We start from the raw sequence: 25,626 nt of genomic DNA, 5'->3' as shown, positions 1-25,626 counted from the left end.
TTTAGTTTGTGTGTGTAGTTTTATTTTTATAATTCCCCTCCAAAAAGTTGTGGTTATGAAAAACTGGAAAATACAGAACATGAACATAAACATTTAACAATTTAAGCTCGACCTTGCCTAATATTACGCCCAGGGACCAAACAGAAAAACCTAAAAATTTAGAAAAACCTTTGATCGAAAAAAACTGCTCCATATACCAAGTACCCCATATAACCCATTCCTTAACCCTAACTTAGACCACATGACATTCGTTAACCAGAACCACCTCGTCGTCGACCATGTCTCCATCGCGGTTTGGATGAATTTCATGGTGAATGGGGCAGCTGACCAATAGCTCGTCCTGCACCTCGTTTGGGATGAACATGTCCTTCTTGTACTCCTCCTTCTTGGTTTTCTTTCCATTAAGTTTGTCCTTGGCATTTCTCTTAGGCTCCATCTCCTTCTCGTGCTCGAGCTCCAGGTGATCTCCCAGGAGGTGCTCCAGGACCAGGTCCTGGTTGTTGCGCAAGGCTACGTCCATTGCTCCGTCGAGGAACTGGTAAAGAGGCGAGTTCATCCTGTTGCGTGGTTCCTTTGGTGGCTCCACCACCATGTCGTTACCCTCAAGAGCAGGCTGCAAGAGCTGCTGCAGCATGTACAGCATTGGCGGCAGGGCCTGCGAAGACTTGTGCTTATGGTGATGCTTTGAGCCACCAGAGTGGGCGTGTGGTACGTTCTCCGCTGCATTCAGCAGGAGCACTCCGGCCAGCTCAGGCGGCAGCACCTCTGGTCCGTAGTTCATCTCCTGTTGCACACTCTCGATCACCATGTTGGGAGCCAGCAGCTCGAACTCTTTCACTTCGTGTTGGCCGTCCGGCGAGACCATCTTGTTGTAGTAGACAAAGGGCGATGGTGGCGGAGAGGGGGACATAGGCGCATCCAGGGGGACAGCAAGTGGAGTGCCATGGGCAACCGCGCCTGCGTCTGCCACACCCTGGTGGCGACGCTTGTGGTGGGGCTTGCGTGGCTCGTCCAGCTCCATGCGGCGCTTTGGGCGATGCAGCTCGACCTTTCCAGAGGCCCTGGTCTTGTTCACAGGGACGATTTTGATCGGCACCGCTGTGGCGATCTTTGGAGTAGTGGAGTTGTCATCCTTTGACATGATGGTAGTGGTTGAGTTGATAGCAACCGCTTGAATGGTCTCTACCTTCGGTGGCTCTGTGGTAAGAGCGGCAGTGGTAAGAGCGACAGTGGTCTGGTTGCATGTAGATGCGTTCTGAGAACGCTGCAATGTCAGGCACTGACCGGGAAAGGGGCTCATCGTTACCAAGACGATACCTGTTATGAAAATAAATCCAGCATTTGGGATGAATTATCGAGAATGTACTTACTAACTAATAACACCAGCATTTTATTAATATCAGCCATTGTTACAGGACTATTTGCGGTTTATTTGCTTCTTGAAAGGCTTTTGGAAGGCAGCAATCTGCAGGATCAAAAAGAATTGAAAAGGTTAACCGAAAGCTCACAAAAACTATTTTCACTTTCTTTTTTTTTTCACTTTTTTTTTATTTCATTTTTATGAAATTTTATTTTTTTTACTTATGAAATTTTACTTTTTTATATATTTTTTTTCATTTTTTTTTTGTTTTTTTTTTCAGATTTTTAAACTTACTTTTTTTTGGAGGGGGATGTGTGCTCGGCACAAGGTTTCTATTTCGAATGACTAGAAACGTTTCCGGCCTTAGGGCTATGCTTTGACAGACAGCTGGGAGTTGGCAAAAGGTTACTATGACCCGGGCTAAAAAAAATGGTATTTCAATATTTTTCTGATTGGAAATTTACCATGCACACAGTCACACTCACAGCTGTGGCGACCTTTTCAAGTGCTGCAAATGGCAGCCACAAAAAACCGCACACCAAACCAACGAAAAAAAAGTTTGTTTCGTGAGCCGCAAACAAAAGCAAACAGTGGAAAAAGTTTAGCTTATAAATTTCCAATCAATTTTTCGTGCAAAAATCAAGAGCTCCTGGTAGCGGCAACCCACCACCCACCAATAATAACGACACACACGCACACCCACATATCGGGCGGCAGGAGGAGACTCAAGTGTTCGATAGCTATTACTTGATTAATAAATATTAGCAGCAAAAATTGGAAAACTCTCAGCGAAGCGTAAAAGTGCAAACATTGAAACGGAAAACGGGAAACGGAAATGCGATACATTTGCGAAATGGCTGAAGAATTTTCCAAATAAACCCAGACACCGGGCCCACACTAACATATTCGTGCATACGCACTTGTAAACACTCTGGAATCCCCCATTACTCTGTCTAATTTTGATACCCAGTAGTGCTCAGGTGTGTGTTTGTTTTAAGAAAGTTAAAAAACTAAGCAGGCATTCTTTAAGGAAATACAAACATCTGCTTACTTTGATGGAATTTTAAAATATAATCAAGCTATTAGTCTATGCCTATATGGGATTAATATTTAATACTTTATTTTGAAAGACTTATTGTTATCAGAATTCTTCAACCCATTTTGTATTAAGTTTTTAGGATTTTCACCATTTAGTTGGTGATGGAAGCATTGTAACGAATTTTAATATTAACAATTATAATATAATATCAAGGAAAAATGAGTTAAACTCATCCCATCAATTAAGGGATACTTTACCTTCGAATCCCATTAAAATGTCTCTGATTTCGCTTTTCCAGCCGCCTTCGGCCTGGGGCATTAATAATGTAAAGTGCGTGCGTCAAATGTAAATTCCTGGCTGGCAGCTCACGCCATTTCATAAACTTGCGACATTTTGAACAAACAATTTTTTCTGCCGCACCACGCCGTTCTGTCGATACGTGTGGCATACTTCAAGGCGACTTAACGCTCAGGTGAGAGGCGCAGGCGGGAACTTAACCAGGACACGCTGCTGGAGGGGCGAGGGCACTTTTGCTTATCAGCTTAAATGTAAATGCCAAGCGAGTGCAGCAAGGAACGGGGCAAGGAATTGGAAGGGTCTAAGAGACTGGCGGCATGGGGCAGGGACAGCAGCTGTTGCTGCATTGGGGATTTGCACATTTATACTCGCATATTGCTGAAGCTCCCGCCCCCACACCCACTCCATTCTCTGACCATCCTCTTATCTCGATTCACGATTTTTTCGAGATGATTTTCCAAGTGTATTGAATAAAAGTCGATTTTCCCCCACTGGCTTTGCGCGCTCGACAAGCGGCTTAAATACGTTTGGGTAATATACTCACCCATGTCCTGTATCCTTTCTGCATATGTCTGGGTTATGACTCCGCAATGGGTGTGAGCGTGTCTCTTTTCGCCTTTGATGTACAGGTCGTGGCTTATAAAGGGTCCGAACCCTTCTCCGGAGTGCATCACCATCATCTCGATGGGATTTACACGCAGACACGGGGCTCCCCTGACGATCGACTACAATTCAACCCCAATCGCTTAGAATGCCACCCAATGAGCACTGTAACTAAAAATATTATGAATATTTTGTACTCTACACTATATTACTATAAGGTAGTAATATATAGAAGGCTCCTATAGTCTTTCCTAGTCTTAACCAAATAACACTTAGCAACAATACATGGTACTTCTCTTGACACAAAAAAGGCAAGGGACACGAAAGGCAATTCATTTTAAATTTTATATTATATTTATTTATATTTTAACTTTTTTGATTTTTAGTTTTTATTTAATAAATTCAGATAAGGGCTTTGAAAACATAAACTAAGTTTTCAGATTAGGGTTTTGAAACCATAAACTAAGTTTTCAGATTTTTCCCTGTGCACCTCAAGTAGTAGGAGGCTTCGAGTTCTCTAGTTTTGAATTTGATTTGCTTTGGCAGACTGGCTTTAGCCAGGACTGTTGGGCTTTGATCTTGGCCAAAATCAGAAACAAAGGCGTTTATTAAATGTTTCGCTTTCGATGCTGGGAATTTGGAGAAAGGTGGGAGTAGGTGGAACCGCGTGGTGGAGCGAGTGTCTTTGTAAAGTTTCATTAGTTGGCTCGTTAATATTCCAATTGTTGACACACAAAAGGAAGGCGATGGAGGTTACTGGCTTAACCTGTGTATAAAGGAATTTAATTAATAACGTCCTTGGTCCTTTTGCGTGTGCAGTGCGGCGTAAACTTAATTAAATGCGCGAGTGGCAAGTAGCGAGTGGCAAATGACAAGTGGCGATGCAGGAACAGGAGCCAAGTAGTCAGGGGAGCCAAGGAAACTCAGCTCAAAAAGTGGCAACACCTGGCCTGGTTCGGGCCAAGTTTCCAGAGTCGGTATGGTAGTTTCAATCGTAAAAAACTCCGTCCTGTGTCACATGTCAAAAATTTTATTGGCCCAAACGTTTGACTGCTGCTCTGGCACTTTTACGGGCCCAGTTAATAGTGAAAAATGATGCAACAAAAGTAGAAATGATGGCCGACGCTTAGACAAAACCAGATGGAAATGGGGGTCGGAGTTTCGAGAGTTTGCATAGTTTCCAGAAAGTCGAGTGGTGAAGGGCTTGAGCTTCCTTTTTGGCCATAAAACAACGAGTTGTGGTTCAGCGACTTTAATGCGTTTTCATGTTTACGAGTTTAGTGCGCCGGGTTTATAACCTGTAACCGGGAGTGCGGGTGTTTATTAAGTTCCAAGGGCCAAGTGCATCAAATATGCAAAACCTCTAGACTTAATCATATTTCTTAGATCAGCGAGAAGATGTACATATATATTTTTTAAGATTATAGTATACTTAAGCTAGTGCTATTAGGAGGATTAGTAATAATTTTTTGCGGTAAGTCTTGTCGGATTTTATGGATTTCACAAAAGACCTGTGTTTTTTCAGCTTGCCAGTAAAGTTTGTGAATTTTTTCAATAAGATTTCGTACTTTGAAGAACATGGCGACACATATGTAGCTTTAAGCTCACCCCAGTCTCTATGACTTTTTAAAAGGTATTGCATGCCCTGCATGTGAAATACCTAACTTACGGCTTCGGGCCCCAAACTTTACTCGAGGGACTGGGCAATCGATGAAATGCACTGACGTTTCAGACACTTTCCCCGGTACCCACTTGACAGACGACAAAAGGCAGCCACGCCCCGCTCAACCCGAAATTCTAAATCAATTTCAGTCGAACGCCTTTCGCCGTTCTCGGCCGCCTGCCCCAGTCATTGATTTATAGTCCACGTCCAAACAACATACAAGTGTAAGTGGAAAAGCCGAAATTCGGGCGAATTATATTTCAATTTGGCAGCGAAAATGAAACAGAGCAATACAAAAGGGGCTGCCCCGAAGAAGGAGGGGCCTGGCGGTGGCCGTGTTAAAAACTTTTTTGACAATTGACTTAAAAAGTTTTCTCAAGCTGGCAGAAATTGACTGCCTTTTGTATACAAATAGGCCGAAATCAGACACTCACACACATACACCTAGTGGACGGGAGGAGAGTCCTTGAGGGGTGGTGGATCGGAGGGCCATGGAGCGGAAGTAAACACATAAAACGGAAATGAAAATTCAATTATTTCGTTACGATTGTTCAACTTTTTGTTGTTTTCGGGACGAGAGTGTGCGAGTGTGTGTCTGTTCCCATTTCAGAGAAGGGCAGAAAAAGTTTAAAATTAAGTTAACGTGCAACTCGGTTCGTGGGTCAGCGCATGCAATTCGGCGCCCGTTTTGGCCAAATTCAATTTTTGCCGCCTGCCTGCTTGCCACATATATATTTTTTGTTCCTCTTTTTCCATTTTGACATATGACTGGAAGCGGAGCGGAAGCGCCGCACATTTAAATGCGATTCTCAACAGTTTTGGTTCACGCACAATTGGCCTGTCGAATCGATTTGGCCAAAAACTAGAGGGGGTGGAGAGGACTTAGTCGACTGTGTGATACCTGGTAGTTTGAGGGAAGGGGCCTTTATTCTGTATAATTTCGTTGTTAATCATTTAACGTATATGCCCCCGTACTGTCATACCCTGTAGCTACCGCTTAAAAAATGCCTTTACTCCAAATCCAGTTAGTTGGATGCCACCATGGCGAGAACAGAAACTGTATTTCTCGCCCTCATTGCCGGATTGGGAATTCTGGTAACTCTCGTCACATATTACAGCCTCTATCAGGACCTGGAAGCTATGCGTTGGCGCCTAAAGGTATTATCCCTGACGGTCAAGGACACTTTTGGACAGCCCATTAGCCTCAGCCAATTTGCGGGCCAAGTGCTGCTGGTCGTGAATATAGCTTCCAGGTGGATGCAATCATTAAATTTTAAACTCAAATAATAATAGTATTCTATCAGATGCGGATTAACCTCTTCACAATATGCTGGCCTACACGAACTTAGGGAAAAGTATGAGAAACGCGGCCTAACAATCCTGAACTTCCCTTGCAACCAATTCGGAGCACAGATGCCGGAGGCCGATGGCCAGGAAATGCTAGAACATCTCCGCCAAAAGGAAGCCAATATAGGACATATTTTTGCAAAAATCAAAGTAAACGGACGCAGTGCAGATCCTCTCTATAAGCTTCTAACCCGACAGGCACCGGCGATAGAGTGGAATTTTGTCAAGTTTCTGATCGATCGGAGGGGAAATATCCGGGGCCGCTATGGCGCGGAAAAGGAGCCAGCTTTCCTGGCAAATGACATTGAGAGGTTGCTGCTGGAAGCCAAATAAATATGAGAAACAGCAGCGTTTTTACCCCCACGCCCGCTGGCATAAATGTGACAACGTCATGCGTTATCGTTGGGGATTACTGGTGACGGTCGCCGGGCATGTCAGGCGATTTCTTTTCGAAACTCTTACCTGTGTTTCGCCTCTTCTGTTTCATCGCCTCACCTGTCACCTCGCCGCTGACTCCTGTCAGTTGCAAATGGCCAAATGACCTTTTGGTCTGCTGCACTTGTCACTTCGCTTTATCAAAATGCAGTTACCACTGCAGCTTGGCTCACGTCACATCAAACATCTACCCCGTGGCCCATGGCGGCCAACCAGCTCCTGAAAGCCAATCGAATGCTTTGTGTCCTTGGTTGGTCCCTCTGCAGGAATCTCTGAACGAGAGAAAGAACATTACAATTTCTTTGAAACGAAACTTCTTTTTTGTCTCCCAGCTGAACGTGATCTGAAAACCTGTTGAGAATCAGAAGAGTCTTCTTTTGTGAGAAAAGCTTCAAGACTTTGTTAATTTTAATAAATGGATTTCAAAAGTTGCAACAAAAGGAAATTTCTTATATCCTTCTACTTCTTTTGTTGTTAAAAATAATTAAATTATTGTGCCAGGCTCAGCTCTTGTCCCAAAAATGCCAAAAATTTATCAGAAAACATCGACACCACTGCGTATGAGTAATATTGTAATTATAACAAAGCATTATTTCACACAATATTATTTCAACTTAAACTCTTTCTCTAAAAAGTGGCTTTAATATCTAAAACCTAAATCCTTATCTCAAAAATGCAAAATATTTTCCAGAAAAAAAAAACCAAAAATACAGAAAATATGTGTGTTAAAATGCCAAAAAATTGTGGAAACTCGGAATGCAGTTAGGCCAGGTTGAAACGGAATTGGGCTGGCCAGGACAACTTCCTGCTGCATTCCCCTCGGCTCGACTCGGCTCGGCTCTGCTTCCCTCTATCCGTTTGCCAAAACCGCAAAGGATCCTGACTCCGGGCGAGTGGTGGCTTCTGTTTCTGGCTCGGTTCCTGCTATTCTCCGTTTTCTGTTTTGGTAGCCACTCCTTGTTGGCATGCAAACAAGCTTTCTGCCTCCACCGGCTCTTCCAGCTCCTCCAGATCCCCTGGCTGCTCTGGCTCCTCGGCCTGGCTGCTTGCAACATAAAAACGTGCCTGCACATTTGCCACATGCCTCTGCACGAGTTTGCGTGTATGTGTGAGGGCGTTCAACGTTGACAGTAACCGAAATTGCCACAATTTGCGGCTGTGTACAATTTGGCCACTCATCAATCTGTGCGCATGTTAAACAAAAAACCATTACAAACAAGTCTGACAATATCATGAAAAGAGTGGCAAGAAAGGGGGGCGGCACAAGGGGGTGTTCAGCATACACTTCCGGTTACGCACACATTTTCTTTCCGTTTTTTGCCCTCCACATAAAATAGTTTTTTTTTTCCCTGGTTTTTATTTAAGAGGCAGCATCAGTTGGGTAATTTTATTTGATGAGGACATTACTTTTGCATTTTGCATGCCGGCTGCGGCTGCCGACTGCCGACTAGCGTCTACTGGCTGCTGGCTGACAAGGCGTATGCGTAATAAGCTTCAAATGGAAAGCCCCTCGACCAATTTAATTTTTCAAGAGAAATGGGTTCCTCAACCCCGTCGCCGCTGTCGCCGAAGTCGAGGAGAACCCTTCGCGAAAAAGTTGGTTTGTTAGTTGGTTTGGCATTTCAGTTCGGTTGCCTGAGTTGAAACTTAATTAACATTTGATTGATAAAGGTAGCACACCCCCCGTGTGTGTGTGAGTGCGTGTTGTCTGCATGCAAATGAAAATTTTCAATGCCGACGGCGCATTCTCCATTCTCCGGTGATTATTTATGCCTGTGTGTGCGAGTGCGTGCTCCAAATTTTAATTAGTATTATAAATTATTGCCAACGGTGTAGTAATTAAATGTGTGCGGCACCGGGGCAGATAAAGCTAAATATTAGCCAATTAAACTTGTATGACAGGCAGGAGATCTGAACCCCTTTATCTCCGGCAAAGGGGTCTGATTTGGGGGAACTGGCAAAATATTTCGTTTAAATTTGCATGCTGAAATCACCGAAATTTAGTGGCATTTTCCATTGATTCGCTTTTGATTTGATTTGGTCAACGTCAATTGAATTTGGCGACTTGGTCCTTTTCTCCTCATCCTGGCTAAGCAGCTTAGACCCCCCCGCCCCTTTCTGTAGAGCCCTCTTTGTCGCATATGTGTCTGCTGTAGCTGCTGCTGTAGTGGGAATTGCAATTTTCTTATCGTTTCTGCAGTCTATTTTTCTCTTTTTTGCATGCCAGTCAAATGCAAATGGCAAATCGCAAATGGCAGATGGCAGAGAGCGTGCAAAAAAGGGAGCTCGGATGGCACAAAGGCCACAAGAAAGCCATGGAGAACTGAATTCAATTTGTGCACTGAAAATACTGCAAAATGAACAAAGTCTCGGCACGGAGTGGAGTGTAATGGTGAAAGTGAAAGTGGAGGACAAAAAAAGAGACAAAGGGACAAGCCAACCTGATCTGGATAAGCAATGTGAATTCAAGGCTCGATTTCAATCATCATTTGACTCACTTTATCATATTAAAAATTTATTGATATTCGCCCAAAAGACCCATAAAATACTTCAACACATTTTCCCCTCACAAGAAACAAAAAAAAAAAAAAAGCACAAGAAGACCCAAAATCGAAGCAGAAACGTAGAAGAAGAAAATTCAATAAATTGCTTGGCTCGACATAAAATAATGCTGCATTATAGACTTAGCCGCTCGCGGGCAAGTAACCGCCAAATGTTGCCCTGGAGAGCAACCAGCAAACACAACAATAATGACAACAGCAACACCAACAACAATGGCTACAACAACAGCGACAGGAAAGTACAGCGTAAAATCGTAAAACATACAACAACCTTGACTGTCTATATCCTTGAAAAGGATACATGCGAGCGCCCTTGACGTTGCTACCTATGGCATTGTGTTTTTCACTTTTTTTACATCAACCCTATGTTGAAATTGGAAAGAAAAATATATTTAATATTTTAAATAATTATTCTAAACATAAAATAATCGAATAGGGGAAAAAGAAAGTAAATAAACAGTTTAAATAATAAAATGATGCATGAAATATAAACATTTATTAAAAAACCTACAAATCATGGCTTCATTTAAAAAGCAAATATTTTTAGTAAATATATAAACACGTACATATGTACATGCATTTGTGTTTAGACTAATTTGTCTGCTGGGCAAAATTAGTTTATTTAAAAAAATTCTGGGAAATATCTATTCCAGTCTTTGTTTACTTTTCGTTGGGGGAATGCCCGCGTCTGAAATTCCAACGAGTCAGTAAGAGTATGCCAGAATCGTGTTAGAGACCTCGAGTTCGAATTCGGAGGCTTTATCTCTGCCAAGGGTAATTCAAATTGTCGCCGACGAAACAATGAGTGTGCGGGAAGGTAGGAAGCGCCCGGAGTGAAGCCGCCGACTTGAGGGACCCCTTCACGAATCGATTGCTATTTATGTTTTATGAGACGTAAAATGATTGAGCCAAACGGAAGGCGGCAATCCAAAAAATGCCAAATAAAAGGCGGCTGTGGCGGTGTGGGGCCGCGTGGCGGAGATAGGAGGCAGAACTGGGCCCGAGACAGCTGCAAAAGTTTATCGCCAAGGCAGACCGCATTAAATGCGGGACACACGCTCATTCACGCACTTTACGTTCGTCCGCATCTTGACGTAAGATAAAGGCGTATTGCGTATACGCCTAGTGTGCACTGCTCGGGGAGGATGTCCGCTATCAGGAAAAGCGTTTGTCTGACGTTGATGTGGGACAGGCGCAGGCGGAGGGGGACGAGGTGGCCTGGGTGGAGGGAAAAGCGTGTAAATTACAGCCGCCATACAGCCACCCAGTTCCCCGCTTTTTTGGGCCTGGGTTCTCTCCTTTTTTTCGGCTGCCTTTGTGTATCTTGAAAAGTTTGGCGTGTGTTGTTGTCATGACGGCTATCATCTTAACTTGATGTGGTGTTAAGCATTGTTGGTGTTGTTGTTGCACTTGAAATGATGAACTGACAGATTTCAGAGTGCCACTGCCCCCATGCTCCCTCTCTTATGTTTTGTGTACTTTCCTTTAAGTTTCTTTAAGACTGACCCGAGACCGAAATCGTAATTGAAAATTCCGTTTCACTAATTAATCTTAATTAGTAGACTCCGTCTTGTCCACTGCCATCGATCAAACAAATTCCACGCACACGCCTAGTGGGTTATTGTAACGCTAATGACTAAATAATTGATCGGAAAGTAATCCCGGCTGAGAAGCGTTTTAATTTTTTCTAGACCAAAAATTCCGCTAAGCGGCTTATGGTCTCGCATGCGAGTGTCCTTGTGTGTGTCCCTATGTGTGTCTGCCGGGCTAAGTGAATAAAAATCTTTTTGCACAATTCATTAAACGCAAATTATGCCCCAGAGATAGTCCCCACGGTGATGGTACTGCATTGTGGCTGTCTTTGTGCCTTTTTTCGCATTTGTTTCCCCAACACACGCGAGCCATGCGAAATTAATATCCACTCCACAGTCCCAAAAAGGATTCCCACACACACGCGCAGGAATACAATGTCCTTTGATAGACCGGGAGGGAGAGAAAAAGTGCTGCGGGATACAATGAACCTGAAGGGCAGCAAAAAAGCATGCCACCGCACCAAGGTAATAAAGCGGGCCTCCTTTTTTCGCCAACACCTGCCACTTTCCACTCGCCACTCACTACTCACACCCACCACACAACGTTGTTGTTGTAGCGGCGCCTAACAAAACTTTCACCCGCCGGGACAGGAAATGGTCACGATATAGATAAATACAAGTTGACGGCACAATTTATTGTCACACTTAGCGCCCAGGCGAAATGCTATTGTTATGTAAAAGAGCCGAATACCGGGCGGACTACTTTCTGACATTGCGTATACGCAACGTTGGCAGCCACATCGAAACGCATTCGCATTGACGTCACATGCACTGCGTGTTTGCACAAGTGTGAGTGAGTATGAGGGTGCGTGTTCCAGTGTATGTGAGTGGATTTTCCGACAGCAGGTGTACCTATTGCGTTGCAAGCTACACTTTAAAGTTTACCCAACAAGAAAAAAAGAAAATTCACTCTTGAAATACGCTTTTGAACTTTTCAAATGTAATATTTCAATATGTAAAAAATCCTACCTAAAATTAATGTAAAACATAAAAACTGGTTTGAATTTAAGTGTGGTTTTGAGAAATAATTGTTAAAACTTATTTTATATTATTATTTATTATTTAGGGTTTGAGATTCCAACTTCAGGTATTAAATTTAGCTTTTTTAGAGGATAAATATGTATATGTAACCTTAATATTATAAACGAATTTTTTGAAATTTTATAAAAATTTGGACCTTAAAAACGCAAAAAATTTTTTTCATCTTTTGACAGCGTTAGTCTTTTTTCGTTCTAAGAAGTAAAAAATTTACTTTATTTGTCTTGGTGGCGGTGGGCAAATCTCAACGTTATCGTCTTAAATCTTCATTATGCTTAAGCTTATATTGCAACAGTGCTTTTCGTTAAAAATATTCACAAGGTGTACTTATTTAGAATTTTAACTATGCTTAGGTATATTTTGTAGAAGCAAAAAGCTTAAACAAATAATTTACAAACTCTTTATTTTACTTTAATAAATCTAAGACTTTACTATTGTTTATTGTTCACTGTACAAACAATTTAAGACTATTAGAATTTTTCTAGGTGTTCCAGTTCTTTTGCCGAGCTGTCATTGTGCCCATCGTGCAGTGGGCACGTGCGAGGATAAGCAGTCCGGCGTCGTCTGAAGGACACGCAGCTCCTGCTACTGCTCCTGGTTCTGGTCTTGTTTGGTATGAGTGTGTGGGTAAGTGCGTTGGGAATGGAAATGGTTTTATTGCAGCCTGGCCATGCAATATGTATAAGCTGATTGCTGGCAAAAAAGAGCCGAGGAACAAACAACCGACACAATTACGGCGGCAATCTTAAACGATCATTGACAGCCTCCGGACTGCGGACTGTGGACCCCAAACTGTGGACTCCGGAACACTCCTATTGCCCGTGGGGTCAGAGCCGTAACTATTTTTCAACAGGTAGGACTACCCTTGCACCGCTCCTCGCCATTGTTGTCTTTGCATGTCAAAGGCCTGGCCCAAAGATAAAAGCTCAAATTGAAATTCCAATCGGGTGCTCTGCACTCTGGATATGGCCGTTCTATGGGTTCTTCGGTTTGCTTTTTATTCGCCTTTTGTTGCCCCAGTCGCCGGTCGTCAGTCGTTGTTCTTGTTTATTGAAACAACGGAGCAACAATAAATTTTGCAGCGCATACTTCAGATGTCAAATGCGGCAGCGATAAAAATTTCTTTATTGTGCCACAGCCAAGCGCACACACATGCCACATCTGCCACAAGTAGTCAGAGTGTGTGCGGCTATAGGAATTGCTTTGGCCCATTGCATTCCCCTTTTGGCCAGCTCGAGCTCGGACTTTTCAAACCGTTTTGGCTTTGACAGTTTTTTGCAATTTATATTTATTTCAAGGGCTGCACAAACCGCCCGATACGCATAAGTAATCCCTAGAACCCATCCCATCCCGTTCCTGACCCTGCATAAATTAAGATAATCGCGTTTACTCCTAGTTTCCTTACGTCCAAGTTTCGGTCTCAGTTTCGATTTCGGCTCCGGCTGTCAGATCCTCGAATGCATAATTTATGGTGCCACGAAGTGGCGGAACCTTTCAACCATCCGGGACTTTAATTTTGTGTAATTGAACTCCAGCTGCGGTATTCCCATAATCAATGTCGACAACTTCAATGGGTTGATGATGTCGAGCTGTCCGCTTAATGAGTTAATGGCCTAGCCGCCCGTTGGCCAAGCTGACTGCTACACTAAGCGAAATGGATTATTAAAAATTAAACGTATTTTCTAAGGGGGATAGTAGACTTAGAGATAAATTGATACATTTCAGGGAAAACAGACCCAGCTTTGCTTTTTTCCGTAAACTCTTGCAAAACTGGAAAGACAAACAATTTTTCGCTGGTGTCCTTCTAATCTGGGTCAGCGGTTGACAGGAAATTAAATCTGCTGGCCATTAAAACCCGTTGGCTCTTTGGAACTCCCTGGGAGGCCATGTTCGTTCGATCATTGAATTGCAATTCCAAAATGGAACTTCCCGACTAGAACCGGACAGGACCAGCAAGGGATTATTTGCATAAGTATGTTGCAGGGTCCTGGCGATGGAGTCTATTGGAGCACGTGCTGTCCATGCTTAAGCACACATTGTGGTCTCGGCCAGCCCCTCAGCCGAGCCTCTGACCTTTGGCCGAAACATGTCGGACCTTGGTCTGGACTGGTTATTATTTTAATGGCTATCCGAAGTGGCTGCTGCTGTTACTGCTATTGGCAATGACCAGGCCATGATTTTAATGCCAATTTAATATAATTTTTATGCTCGGCCCTTGGCCAATGGCCAATAGCCAGGCTCTAAATACGTGCCGACTTGAACCAAATCGAATGCCACCCAAATTGCCACAATGATTTGGCATATTTACTCGTGAGCCCCGGGAAAATGCCGGCATAATATGTCGGAGATATTAAACGGAAATCGATCGATGGGAGCTCAGAATGACAGGGAGCTGAGACTGCTTTTTCACATTTTCTTTTAGGCCACAAATAAAGCCGAATAATTTATGCCGGAAAATATATTTTCTTGCGACCACAAGGCTGGAATAATTATTGAAGTCGAATGTAAGTTGGACCTTTTTCCATGCTAATTAAAGGCGGATGAAAACAAAAAAAAGTAACATTGTCCCTCCTCAAGAAGCTGAGTGCAAATTGACAAACTTTTCCCAAAACTTTTCGAGTGGCAAGTGGCAACTGGTGGCAGCGGAGGCAACAACATGTGGATGGAGCATTTTTTAATTAAAAATTTCTCACATAAGAGTACAGCCAGTTTCCAGTTCCGTGAGCCAGTTCCACTTGTAGTTAGTTTCCACTGTAATTAGCCCAGTTGGTACTCGAATCCAGCCACAGTGTTCCCCCTCCACTAATTAACATATCCATTCCGCCAATTACCGCCTCGAACTTCATCCGTCTGAGGAGTTTATTTCAGCAAAAAGTTACTCACTTAGAAAGCCAGTAATTTTTCATCGGCTTTACCAATCCAACAGGTTCAGGGGAGAAACTTTAGTGGAAAAACTTATAAAATAGCAATAGAAATTTCTGATCTATATAGGACAATACAATACCTTTGATGATGGCGAACGGATAATCCATTTTCATCAAACAACAATTTGGTTAAGAATTTCAAGAAGCTTGATTTATTCATTTTATCGTTTATACTTCTTTCGTTAGGTTGGGAAATGATTTCTCACCTATCTGTTTGAGTAAATGACAAAGGTTATATTTTTAAACCATTTCCACTTTAAGGCTCTCGGCTACCTTAGGGGTTTCCCGTTCGTTATAAGGAGGTGGCTTGACACTTGTGACATCCTCTGAATGTTCTTCCACTTTGGTCAAGCTGACGTTAATACGATAAATCCACAACATCAGCCCAATGTGGAGAACACCTTAAGAAACATTACGATTAAAATAAATTTTTAAAAGAAAAGAATAAGTAAAACTAACCTGCGCATGCAAGTGGTAGCACGAGGTACGGAATGTAACTTCTGTAAAATTGATTATTAACCAGGTTGATCGTTGTGGCCAAAAAGACTACCGATGACAGTAGCCAAAAAATTTGAATCTTTATCCTGTGATCCTTTTTCGCCGCCACAGCGCCGAATACCAACAACGCAGAGGCAGATGCCATCAGAACTTTGCCAAATCTGGCCGAAGGTTCCTTATCTATAGGGATAAGGTCCTTAAAACTAAAACTAACAGCAAAAGATTCGTCTTACAGTCATCCAATATGAGACCACCACTAGCCGAAAAGACCAATAATACTAGGCCAATGGCCGCTTCTATTTTTTGTTCTTTGTCCAACATTACTCTGAAGCAGATCATTCCGAACTGAATCGATTCATAGAAGTTCCTTCTTCGCCAAAATCAAATTCTTAAAAGTAAACAAAAAATGGTTTTCTGTAAACAGAGACCCAGAGTACATACCCAAAAACACTTTAAAGAAGAGTTGATTCAGTTTGTGAACCGGAATGTCGTAGGGCAACTAAATGAATGAATAACTAATTTGAATACATATTCACATACACGCACTCAGAAACGCATTCATGTTTATTTGATGGATGAACTTTTCGACACTTTGTGCATTAGAAAGTTTTCCTAGTTTGGACTTTAGTGGCAATTATATTTACATTCAGCCAGCTTTCTGGCCCTGGCTCTCGTCCTGGCTCTAGCTCTGACTCTTTGGCTCGGAGCACTTAGGTAGTTCGGCTTTGACGCCTCGACCCGGCTTAAACAGGTGCCAAACAGGTTTGTGAAGATTCCCGGGCCAAAAACTTTTCCAACTTTGAGTTTTTAATTAGAATTTGTTTCCACCACCGGAAGGAATGCTCTAACATTGCCACGGGACATCCTTAAATGCAAGTTATCCATAAATAACGCACTTCCCAGCACATTCCTTCGAGCATTGAGTGGATAATTTATGAATATTTTCTAATTAACAGGCGAGAAATTTATCATAAATTTTCATCTAATTGCATTTTTATGGCATCAAGTTTTAGGCATCTCTCCTCAAAGCCATTATAAATAAACGTGACTTTTGGGAGGATGGGTGGACATATAACTCAGTTTGTTTTGTCAAGCAGTTGATTCTCTGAAACAAGTACTAATAGGTATCGCCCAGTCGATTTCCCGAAAATTCTCCAAGCTTGTTTATTTTTAGAGAGTGTATTTTCAGAGGGGATTTTTTCGGGGGCTCTCTGCTTGTCTGTGGCCTGATTGTATATTAATTTGGTAGTTTATTGGGCGTGAATATGAAAATTGCAATGAACTTTGGCCATTAGGTGCGCAGTTATTCGTCTTTCGGATGATTCATGTTGTCAGAAGTTGAGGCAACGCCCTTTTTTCGCGAAACTGATTCGAAAACTTGGCCTTGTGGCCCTGTTTCCCCGTGGCTCTGTGCTCTTGCGGGCCTTTGGCAATCAAAGCCATGAAAGTACAGTGTCAAGCTGAGTGCGGTGAAATGTTGCTCATTTATTTCATTTAAATGCGCATTTAAATCTATTTAAAACTCCACATGAGCCAGCCAGCCAGCCAGTCGCTCAGTTAGTCAGCCCCAAAAGCCGCACAGTATGGCCAAAAAAAAAAATGGGAACATAAAGGGCAAATAAAAGGCAACTGACAAGAGGACTGTCTCCAGTTGAGGGACTTTCTCTCGCTTGCCTCGTCCTTCGTCCTGTGTCCTTACCGCTCAGCATGATTTAACGATAATGAAGGTATTTACGAGTTTAGCCTTAGCCTGGGAACACCCAGCCAGTGAGTCCTGTGCAGAAGCCAAAGCCAAAGTGAAGGCAAAAGCAAAACTCATCATAATCCAAAGCCGGCAAAAGGTTATCCCGAAAAAAAAAAAACCACAGGCACACATTTGGGCTCTGACTCTGACTTGTTGTATCTACGTGTGTCCTGGCACTTGCGAGATGTTCCTGGCAAACTTTTTTGTTGACGCCGTTGATAAGGACACCAAAAACAACGACAACTACTCAAAGCCAGCTCAGATTCAAAGCCAAAGCCGGTGGCCCACTCCTAGCCTTAGCCAGAACCTGAATCCAAATCTGAGCCGTAGGCTCTATATACGTGTATTTATGGATACACGATATGAGGCATTCTGGCATGATGTATGAGCTGGCTAGGCAGGGCACATTGCTTGCCAATAAAACTCAATTTGCCATAAAATTGTTTCACAGTCAACATAATTACAACAGCAGCGGCATAAATTTGATTTTCCAATTTACGATTAGGCGTCGCACAATTTTCAGTGCCTTTTAATATTCGAGCTGCGAGTTACTGGCTTCTGAATACCAAAATATGCACAAAAATATTAATATCTAAGCCAGTCAAATTTAATCTTATTTCTGGAGGCAAACACCTTTCGTTCATCACCTCCTTGCAGCCTCGTTTCCACTCACTTACATGCAATTTTTATTACACTCCCGCTCCTGGCGTTGCTCCTGCTCCTTCCATCTACGGCACGGAGATCCACTTGCCAGTGCGCGGATTTTATTGTCCTGCCAAGGCTGAAGGACCAGGCCAATGCCACCTGGAAAGGGGGATGCTGTGCCACGGAGCTTACTGCTAGTTAGCGGGAACAAAAGCAACTTAACCTGGCCAAAATCGCCTTATGCGGTGGCCGACCTTCACTGCGAGGGGTTGTCTTTTACACAAAGAGAAATGGTCTGATATTTCAAATATAAATTGTCCATAAAAGCTTGTTTTATGTAAGTCTTTTAATAACTAAAAGCTTTTATTTATCGTTTGAATTTATTGGTTAAAACCTTAAAGGCCAAAACAAAATGTATGTCACAGTGTCCTTCCATTCACTGCCATCAAGTGCAATTCGTCACAAAATTTGTCGCTGGGGAAAAGTTTGGAATTATGAAAATGAACCAAAGTGGGTGGCAAGTTAATTGCACGTCCTTGGAATGCTCTCAGAATCGAAGTAGAGGGTAGGGGTTCGAAAAAGTGGAAAACAAATGAAATGGAAACACCAACCAGCCCTCAAAGACAATGGCTTACTTACGGTTCGTTTTAACGTGCCTGGGACGGTTCTTTCGGTTGGTATTTTGGCAGTTGGCCAGAATGCATCTGAGCCCAGGCAAGGAAATCCCCAGCTGATTGGCGCTTTGCTTTGAGGCGTTGCATTATTCGAATAATCGCAATCACCAGAAATGCACCGGCATACGTTGCGTATACGCAATGTTATCCAGAAATGGCTCCCAGGCATTGCTCAGTGCGTTTTCCCAGTTCGCCTCGTTTGTGTTGCACATTTTCAATTATAATTATTAACGGATTGTTGTTCGACTTTGTTTGAGTGGGATTCGGGGCGGGCAGGAGGGGATTGTTGGGTGTTGTGGGAATTGTTTGCATTTGCAGGCATTTGTTTTGTTTTTTGCTTCTGTTTGGCGAAATCACCTGAGTAATGCACTTGATGCTTGCGCAATTTCCCTTTCTGCATTCTGCATTGTCCTTGCGCGTTCTTCATTTATTTTTTTGATATTTCTGTATATTTTTTTTGTACTTTAGCAACCTGCCCCCTTGCTTGTCGATGGGTTTTTGTTGTTTTAAGTGGTTGTAGCCGAGGCTGGGCACTTGTAGTTGCGATTGCTGTTCTCCCTCCAGTCCGCCAGCGGCAACTTTTAACATTTAATGATGCTGCTTTGTATTTTAATACGCTTTGCTTGCTTGGCATGCTCATGCTCATGCTCTTCCTGCTGCCTCCTGCCACCCACCGAGCACCCTTTCTCCACCCAACCACCTCCTCCTGGCTCTCTGGCCAGCACGTGCCATAAGCAGCGCTTTGAAAACTTTTAAGTAGACAAGCAATGTCCCCATTCCCCCACGTCCTTTCTCCCTGTCTCTACCTTTCTTTACTACTTTCTCTCTTTCAACATCTTCTATTACTCGTCCTGCCTTTTGCGCTTTAAGCTGTCGGTTCAGTTCCAATCTTTCCACCAGCCTGCCAAGGTGTTTGAAGCAATTTGCGTCGCCCGTCTCATGTTGCACAGTTCTCCTCTTCCTCTTTGTCGCTCTCTCTCACTCCCGTGTCCGGTTGTCCTAGCCGCCACGTCCTTGACAACAAGTCCTACACCTCCTGGCATCCACAGGCAAGACTCTGCTCCTCTTCACCGGCTTTGATCCTTCGTGGCGTGCGGTGTGCAGATTGCGCCAATTTCAACCTGTTGCCAACAGCGGCAGCTGACAATACAAATGCATGGAAATTACTCGAAAAGCTATACTCAATATTATATTTCCCATTTTTCATCAATAGTTTGTGGTATACTGGGACATTCACTTGGTTTATGAGGAGTATTTGAAAGAATGTTCTAGATTTTATTATGTGTTTTAGTAGATAATATATTTTTTTAAACCTTTTATAATTTGTGATAGAACTGAATTTTTAAATATATTTTATCAAAACAATAACATGAAGTTTGCAATTTGAATCTTTGAACCCACAACTCTTATTAGAAAAATATTTTTGAGCTTAAAAAAACATTATATTTAAAGAAAAAGTAAACCTTACAGTTAACTTAAAAATGATTTATTTTTAATAAATTTTAATTTCTTTCAGTGCCATTAGAATCATATGGGAAAAGTTTCACGAAGGTTTCTGTGGTGGGGACCTTAATTTTTAGGAGGCCAGCCACCTTCTGGCCAAGTATTTTTCACTGAGCCACAAATGAACTGAATGTTGTGAGCCTGCCTGCTTTTAATGAATTTCCAATTTAACTTGGCCGCAGCTCAAATGCATTTTAAATCACACTCGCAACCCGCATCCAAACGTTGCAGAAATGAAATCAGTGGAAAGTTTGCACCATTTCCAAAATCACAAAGTAATTGCAATTCGAGCTGCAAGAATTTGCGAACAATTTACGAAATTAAGTTTCAGACAAAGTTCCCGAAAGGTTTAATACGCCCGCTGACTAGTGGGCGTTGAAGGCGTGATAGGGGTGGCCTTTGGTCCAAGCTCGACGGGCCACTAACAACTTTTTGGAAGAAGGCCCTTGGAAGTAAGGAACAAAGTTCCTGTTTTCCTGAACCGTTTAAACCGATTGCCATTTTCGTGCTGGGGTCAATCAGCATCACGCCGGAAAATGCAGCAAGCCCCGGAGACAGCAGGCGGGGGGCGAGAAGGGAAAATGCAAATGACAGTGCATGGAACACATAGTCATTACAAATTAATTTCACACGTGAGTAAGTCGCACTGGCAGCAGATGAAACATCAGCTCGGGCTGAGGAAAATCAGCCAAGACATTTCAGGCTGAACAGCAGGGAAGCGATGGGGGAAAGCTGGGAAATTGGGAGCTGCTATGGCAGCACATCGCACATCGCACATTGGGCATAATGTCAGTCATATGACATTCAATTAGGAAAGTTGTTGCATCTTGATGAGTAAATGTGCCATATAATGTGCGCCAAGCTACCCACCTAGCCATTCTCTCCCCAGGACATATCCACTTCGATCGACTACTTCAGGACGATGACGTGGATGCTGAGAGAATTACTTGCACTCGAAGGAAAATAGTAGTAGCAGTAGTAATTAAATAGGAACCTAGGTATTTCACCATTATTTTGTTCACTTTGTGTTTTAATGTGTTAATATGCAAGTATCAATCCCGTTAAGAAAAATATTTTTAAAACAAAATAAAAACAAAGGAAAACAAAGGATTTATTGAAGGAATCAGGACTTCCTTGCGTCCCTATTTGCGTCCATATTCCTTTGGGATACGATGCTTTTTTTATATTCTTATATTTTATCCGATGTCCTTATCATGATATCTAATTTTTATTAAATTATATAGCGATTCCTATTACTTTTTTTTTACTGACCTCGGGTCTTTCTCTTCTTGGACTTCTTTCTTCAGTTTTTCTATTCTTGTAGTACAAGTTGTACGTAATTTTCAATTTTGATTCTTCAGTTTCATTTTAAATTTTTCAAAATCTTCAATTTTACAAAGTAACTTCTTATTTTTATATTGTGTTTTACGTTTTTATGTATTATTATTTTTAGTTGCTTCACCTATAAAAGTTGATCATCTTGAAAGTCGATGGAATATTATACAAGCGGCGTTTGAAGATTAAAATAACATACATTTTTCATAAAATTTTATGTTTGAAATTCGCGCAACTTCAGTTATTTTCCAGAAGTCTTTAGTTTTTTTACACAAACTTTTGTCACTGCAATGTGATGCAAGAGGAAAGAATCCATAAATGTGACATAAGTCAGGGAGCCATATGGTTACACTTTGAGCCAGTTCCTAGAGGTGAGTTATCGCATCCCTGGTCGCACTTCCGCACCTGCTTTTGGCCTGGAGAGGTGGTGCTAGTAGTGGGTGAGGGAGTGTGGCTGTGAACAAAGGCACTGGCCAGCGGTAAATCTGCTTCACTCACCTAAATTGCAGCTGCAACAAAGCACCGATGTCCTCCTGCCCCATCCGCTTTGAGTTGCAAGCCATCACAATAGCAATGTGGATGTGCAAGTGGGAGTGGATGTGGTGGTCAGGATGGGTGTCCCTGCTGAAATTTAATTGTTGCATTTGGCCAGGGACATGGAGAAGTGCGTTAGTTGATGGCCAGACACCTGCTTAGCTGGCACTTCATTTATCCTGTGCGATATCCCATTGCTTTTCCTCAGCGTTTCGGCTCCTGGGCTTCTGGCTCAATCAACTGGCAATTTTTTGTGCACTGTGCTGATGCTGCTGAAGGACTGGGGATTTTCGGGCGAAATGAAAATGCCAAGACTATATCCACTCGTTAAATATTACACATCAGTACCAGCAGCAGCAGAAGCATCCCAGGCAAAAGCAGAAGCAGTTTCAGCTTCAGTTTCCTGTAGAAAATGGGCAAAAAAAATAAACAGGAGCCAGAGCAGCTTTCACAGCTATGAAAACAACGCGAATCGTTTTTATTAAAAATTTCATTTTCATTTGCAAAAGCGAAAATGTGGCAAATATGAAATATGAGCAATAAATGGGCGAACGTCCATCAAAGTCCTTGAGCCCGATCCGCTCATTCCATCCGCCATCCTCTATGTATATATTTTCCCGATTTCCCCGAGTGCGACTGGACAGCACTTGCAATAATGCTCTTTTCGCCGGCGGTCAGAAATAATAATACAAAAATAAACGAGCCAAATATTAAAAAACAAAAATATCCGAAAGAAAATGAAGACAAATAAGCGGCAGAGTTCGAGGAATTAAAATTACACAGAACAGTCGAAGGGGAAAAATATGCGAAAGTCAAGGCGAATGGAACGGAACGGAACCAAAAAAACTAAAGAAAATATAGAGCTGGAAAAATTATTATGGCCAGCAGGAAGTGCCAGCAGGATTGTATTGGAGTCCAAGGGCTATAAGGATTCGCACGTAATTAAATGAAAACCCGGTACCACCGAGAGAAGAAAGCAATGCTACCTTGCACTGTTCGTACATAAGTATGTAAGTATGTATGTACATATATACGAATTTATTATCATATAAATAAAAATAAAAACATTGTATACTCTTAAATACCATCTTTGAGAAAAAAAAACAAGAAAGGAAAGCTAACTTCGCGCAGAGCCGAAGTTTATATACCCTTGTAGCTAAAACCGGATATACATTGATCGCCAAAATTGGATACATTTGGGTCAATCTTTTTGAGATCATAATATAACCAATTTATTACAATGAAAAATATAAAAAAGAAGTCCCAAGCTTCTATCTTCAAAAATACCAAGTATATCTGAGGCAATTCCCGATCGTTTAGTTATATGGCAGCTATAAGATATAGTCGGTTGATCCCTATGAAATTTGGTAAGCCTTATTATTTTGGCAAAAATGCCATTAGTATGGCAGCTATAGGATATAGTCGGCCGATCCCTGCTGTTCCAACTTATATACAAGTACACCCTTCTTATTGCAAAGGAATGAAGGGTGTGTAAAGTTTTTAAGTCGATTTCTGAGAGACTAGTTCGCGTAGAAACAGAATATATGAATATACTTTATGGGTCGGAGATGTCTCCTTCACTGCGTTGCACACTTTTGAACAAAATTATAATACCCTCTGTAAGGGTATAAAAACCATATAATTTATATTTTAATTTTAACAATTTCTGTTATTCTTTCCCTAAAGTGCAGCTCGCCTTCAAAAATGTCTGCCAGCCAAGCAAAATGGAAGAAAAATTTTTGATTAATTTAGAGCCGCAGGCAAGGCTCAATTTCCGCTGCACCCTCAGTAGAACATACACACCCATACTAGGACACACTCAAGCACACCCACGCCAGCGTGGAAAAAGTGGCGGATGAAACTCGAGTGAGCTCGAAGCGCCAAGGACCGCATTCTGAGCGCAATTAGCCTCACAATGGCCAGCGCGTCGAGTGACTGACTGACTCTTTGGCAGCCTGGTTAACTGGCTGGCGGGACGTCGCCAACAGGTAGCAGCTGCATCAGCACCTGCGACACACCAGCCAGCGTACACCCCAACCCCGAGCCCGAACCCAGACCCAAAACCCACAGCACATACTCGGGCAGCACTTAAAATTTAAAGCGTTTCGAGTGTAATTGCGCGGTTGCCGTTAACGAGCCGCTTGTTAAAGTCCAGCGATGCCAAAAAAGGGGCAAGAAAAATCCCTGAGAAGGTGAAAAAATGGAGGGACACTAAGTACATGGAATTCGGAAATACTCTTAGGAGAGAAAAAGGATAAACAAATAAATCATGTATACATGACCTTAAGGACTTGCATTTATTTAGTTCTTAGGTAAAACTCTGATCGTTTTTTGTCAAAAAAATCTTTATTAACCTCAAATGTGGCTTGAAAATTTAAGCTCAAGGTAAAAATTTTTTTTTTTTTTTTTTTTTTTTAACTCTTCATTTATTTACAATCTGTTTTTATAAACAATAAGTAAATTTTATAATTAATATTAAATAACAGGAATAGCAGTTTTCCAGTGAACCCTGCTATTATATACAACATCGTTTCTGTTAATTGAATTTATCTATCTGGAAGATCTAGTATGTGGTATCTTTTTAGTCTTCTTAATGATAAGCTGTTATCTACTAAGCTTAAGGCTAAATTATTTTCATGATTATGGAGTCTGTCGATATATTTTTTACTAATTTTATTTATTTCTTCTCTTATGGTTGGGATATTGAGATCCTTGTGGATGTTTGCATTAGTTACATAAAAAGGAGCATTGACAATTTGTCGCAAAGTTTTTGACTGGTAGCGCTGTAGTATCTCAATATTTGAGTTGCTGGCAGTTCCCCAAAGCTGTATAGCGTAAGTCCAAACAGGCTTTAATATAGCTTTGTAGAGGCGAATTTTGTTTTCCAATGAGGTTCCCGATTTTCGACTTATCAACCAGGACATTTTTAGTGTTTTAAGTCTGAGCTGCTGACATTTGGCTTTTATGTGATTTTTCCACGTTAATCTGCGGTCGAGATGCAAGCCCAGATACTTGACACAGGTACTTTGTGGAATTGGCGAGCCGTAAAGTGACACATTTGGGCAATTACCTGGTCTCAATGAAAAGGTTATTTGGACAGATTTTAGGGAGTTAATTCTAATTTTCCATCGAAGGAACCAGTCTTCAATTAGGCTTAGCTCACGCTGCAGAAGTTCAGAAGCTTCATTTCTATAATAGCTTGTGGCCAAAACGGCTGTATCATCAGCGTATGTTGCAACAGTGCAGTTGTTTGTGACTGGCATATCCGCCGTATATAGAGTGTAGAGAATTGGTCCCAGTACACTTCCTTGTGGGACGCCTGCATTAATAAGAAGTAACGTAGATGAATCGTTTTTCTGCTGCACGTAAAAGCATCTTTTATTAAGATATGATTTAATTATTAAGTAATACGGAGCAGGTAGCAATTTTTTTATCTTGTACAATAATCCTTTGTGCCAGACTCGATCAAACGCTTGTTGAACGTCAAGAAATGCAGCTGTGCAGTATTTTTTGTTCTCAAATGCAGTAATTATATCATTAATGACCCTGTGGCACTGCTCGGGGGTCCCGTGGCCTCTCCTGAATCCGAATTGGTATTCAGGAATTATGGAAAGTTCGTCCAAAATTGGCAACATTCTCTTCAGGAGTATTTTTTCAAACACTTTCGAGAATATTGTCAGCAGACTAATGGGACGATATGATGTTAATTCTGTTTCCACTTTGTTTGGCTTTAGGATCATTATGATCTCTGCACATTTCCATTGACTTGGAAAGTGGTCTAATCTGAGAATCGCGTTGAATATAAGGGTGATAAACTGTATGCATTTTTTTGGT

At 42.0% G+C, this 25,626-nt stretch overlaps 3 protein-coding genes across 3 annotated transcripts; 1 reads left to right on the top strand and 2 right to left on the bottom strand.

Annotated features, from left to right (window-relative positions):
- On the bottom strand, nt 1-1,794 carry LOC108132039 (uncharacterized). Its single transcript, XM_017251249.3, has 3 exons — nt 1,655-1,794; nt 1,371-1,465; nt 1-1,317 (listed from the first exon to the last, which is right to left on the bottom strand). The coding sequence occupies exons 2-3, from the start codon at nt 1,405-1,407 to the stop codon at nt 233-235; spliced, it is 1,122 nt and encodes a 373-aa protein (XP_017106738.2). The 5' UTR covers nt 1,408-1,465; nt 1,655-1,794; the 3' UTR covers nt 1-232.
- A 4,189-nt stretch (nt 1,795-5,983) lies between these two features.
- Gpxl (Glutathione peroxidase-like) lies at nt 5,984-6,696 on the top strand. Its single transcript, XM_017251257.3, has 2 exons — nt 5,984-6,215; nt 6,267-6,696. Exons 1-2 carry the CDS (start codon nt 6,004-6,006, stop codon nt 6,640-6,642), a joined length of 588 nt encoding a protein of 195 aa, XP_017106746.1. The 5' UTR covers nt 5,984-6,003; the 3' UTR covers nt 6,643-6,696.
- An 8,287-nt stretch (nt 6,697-14,983) lies between these two features.
- On the bottom strand, nt 14,984-15,711 carry LOC108132053 (uncharacterized). The gene is made up of 3 exons (XM_070278783.1): nt 15,591-15,711; nt 15,319-15,537; nt 14,984-15,260 (listed from the first exon to the last, which is right to left on the bottom strand). Exons 1-3 carry the CDS (start codon nt 15,694-15,696, stop codon nt 15,100-15,102), a joined length of 486 nt encoding a protein of 161 aa, XP_070134884.1. The 5' UTR covers nt 15,697-15,711; the 3' UTR covers nt 14,984-15,099.
- Between the last annotated feature and the right edge of the window lie 9,915 nt (nt 15,712-25,626).

This window comes from Drosophila bipectinata, chromosome 2R, assembly GCF_030179905.1.
Source record: "Drosophila bipectinata strain 14024-0381.07 chromosome 2R, DbipHiC1v2, whole genome shotgun sequence".
Classification (NCBI taxonomy): domain Eukaryota; kingdom Metazoa; phylum Arthropoda; class Insecta; order Diptera; family Drosophilidae; genus Drosophila; species Drosophila bipectinata.
Note: the sequence above shows the minus strand (reverse complement) of the source record. Positions and strands in the feature narration are given on the sequence as shown.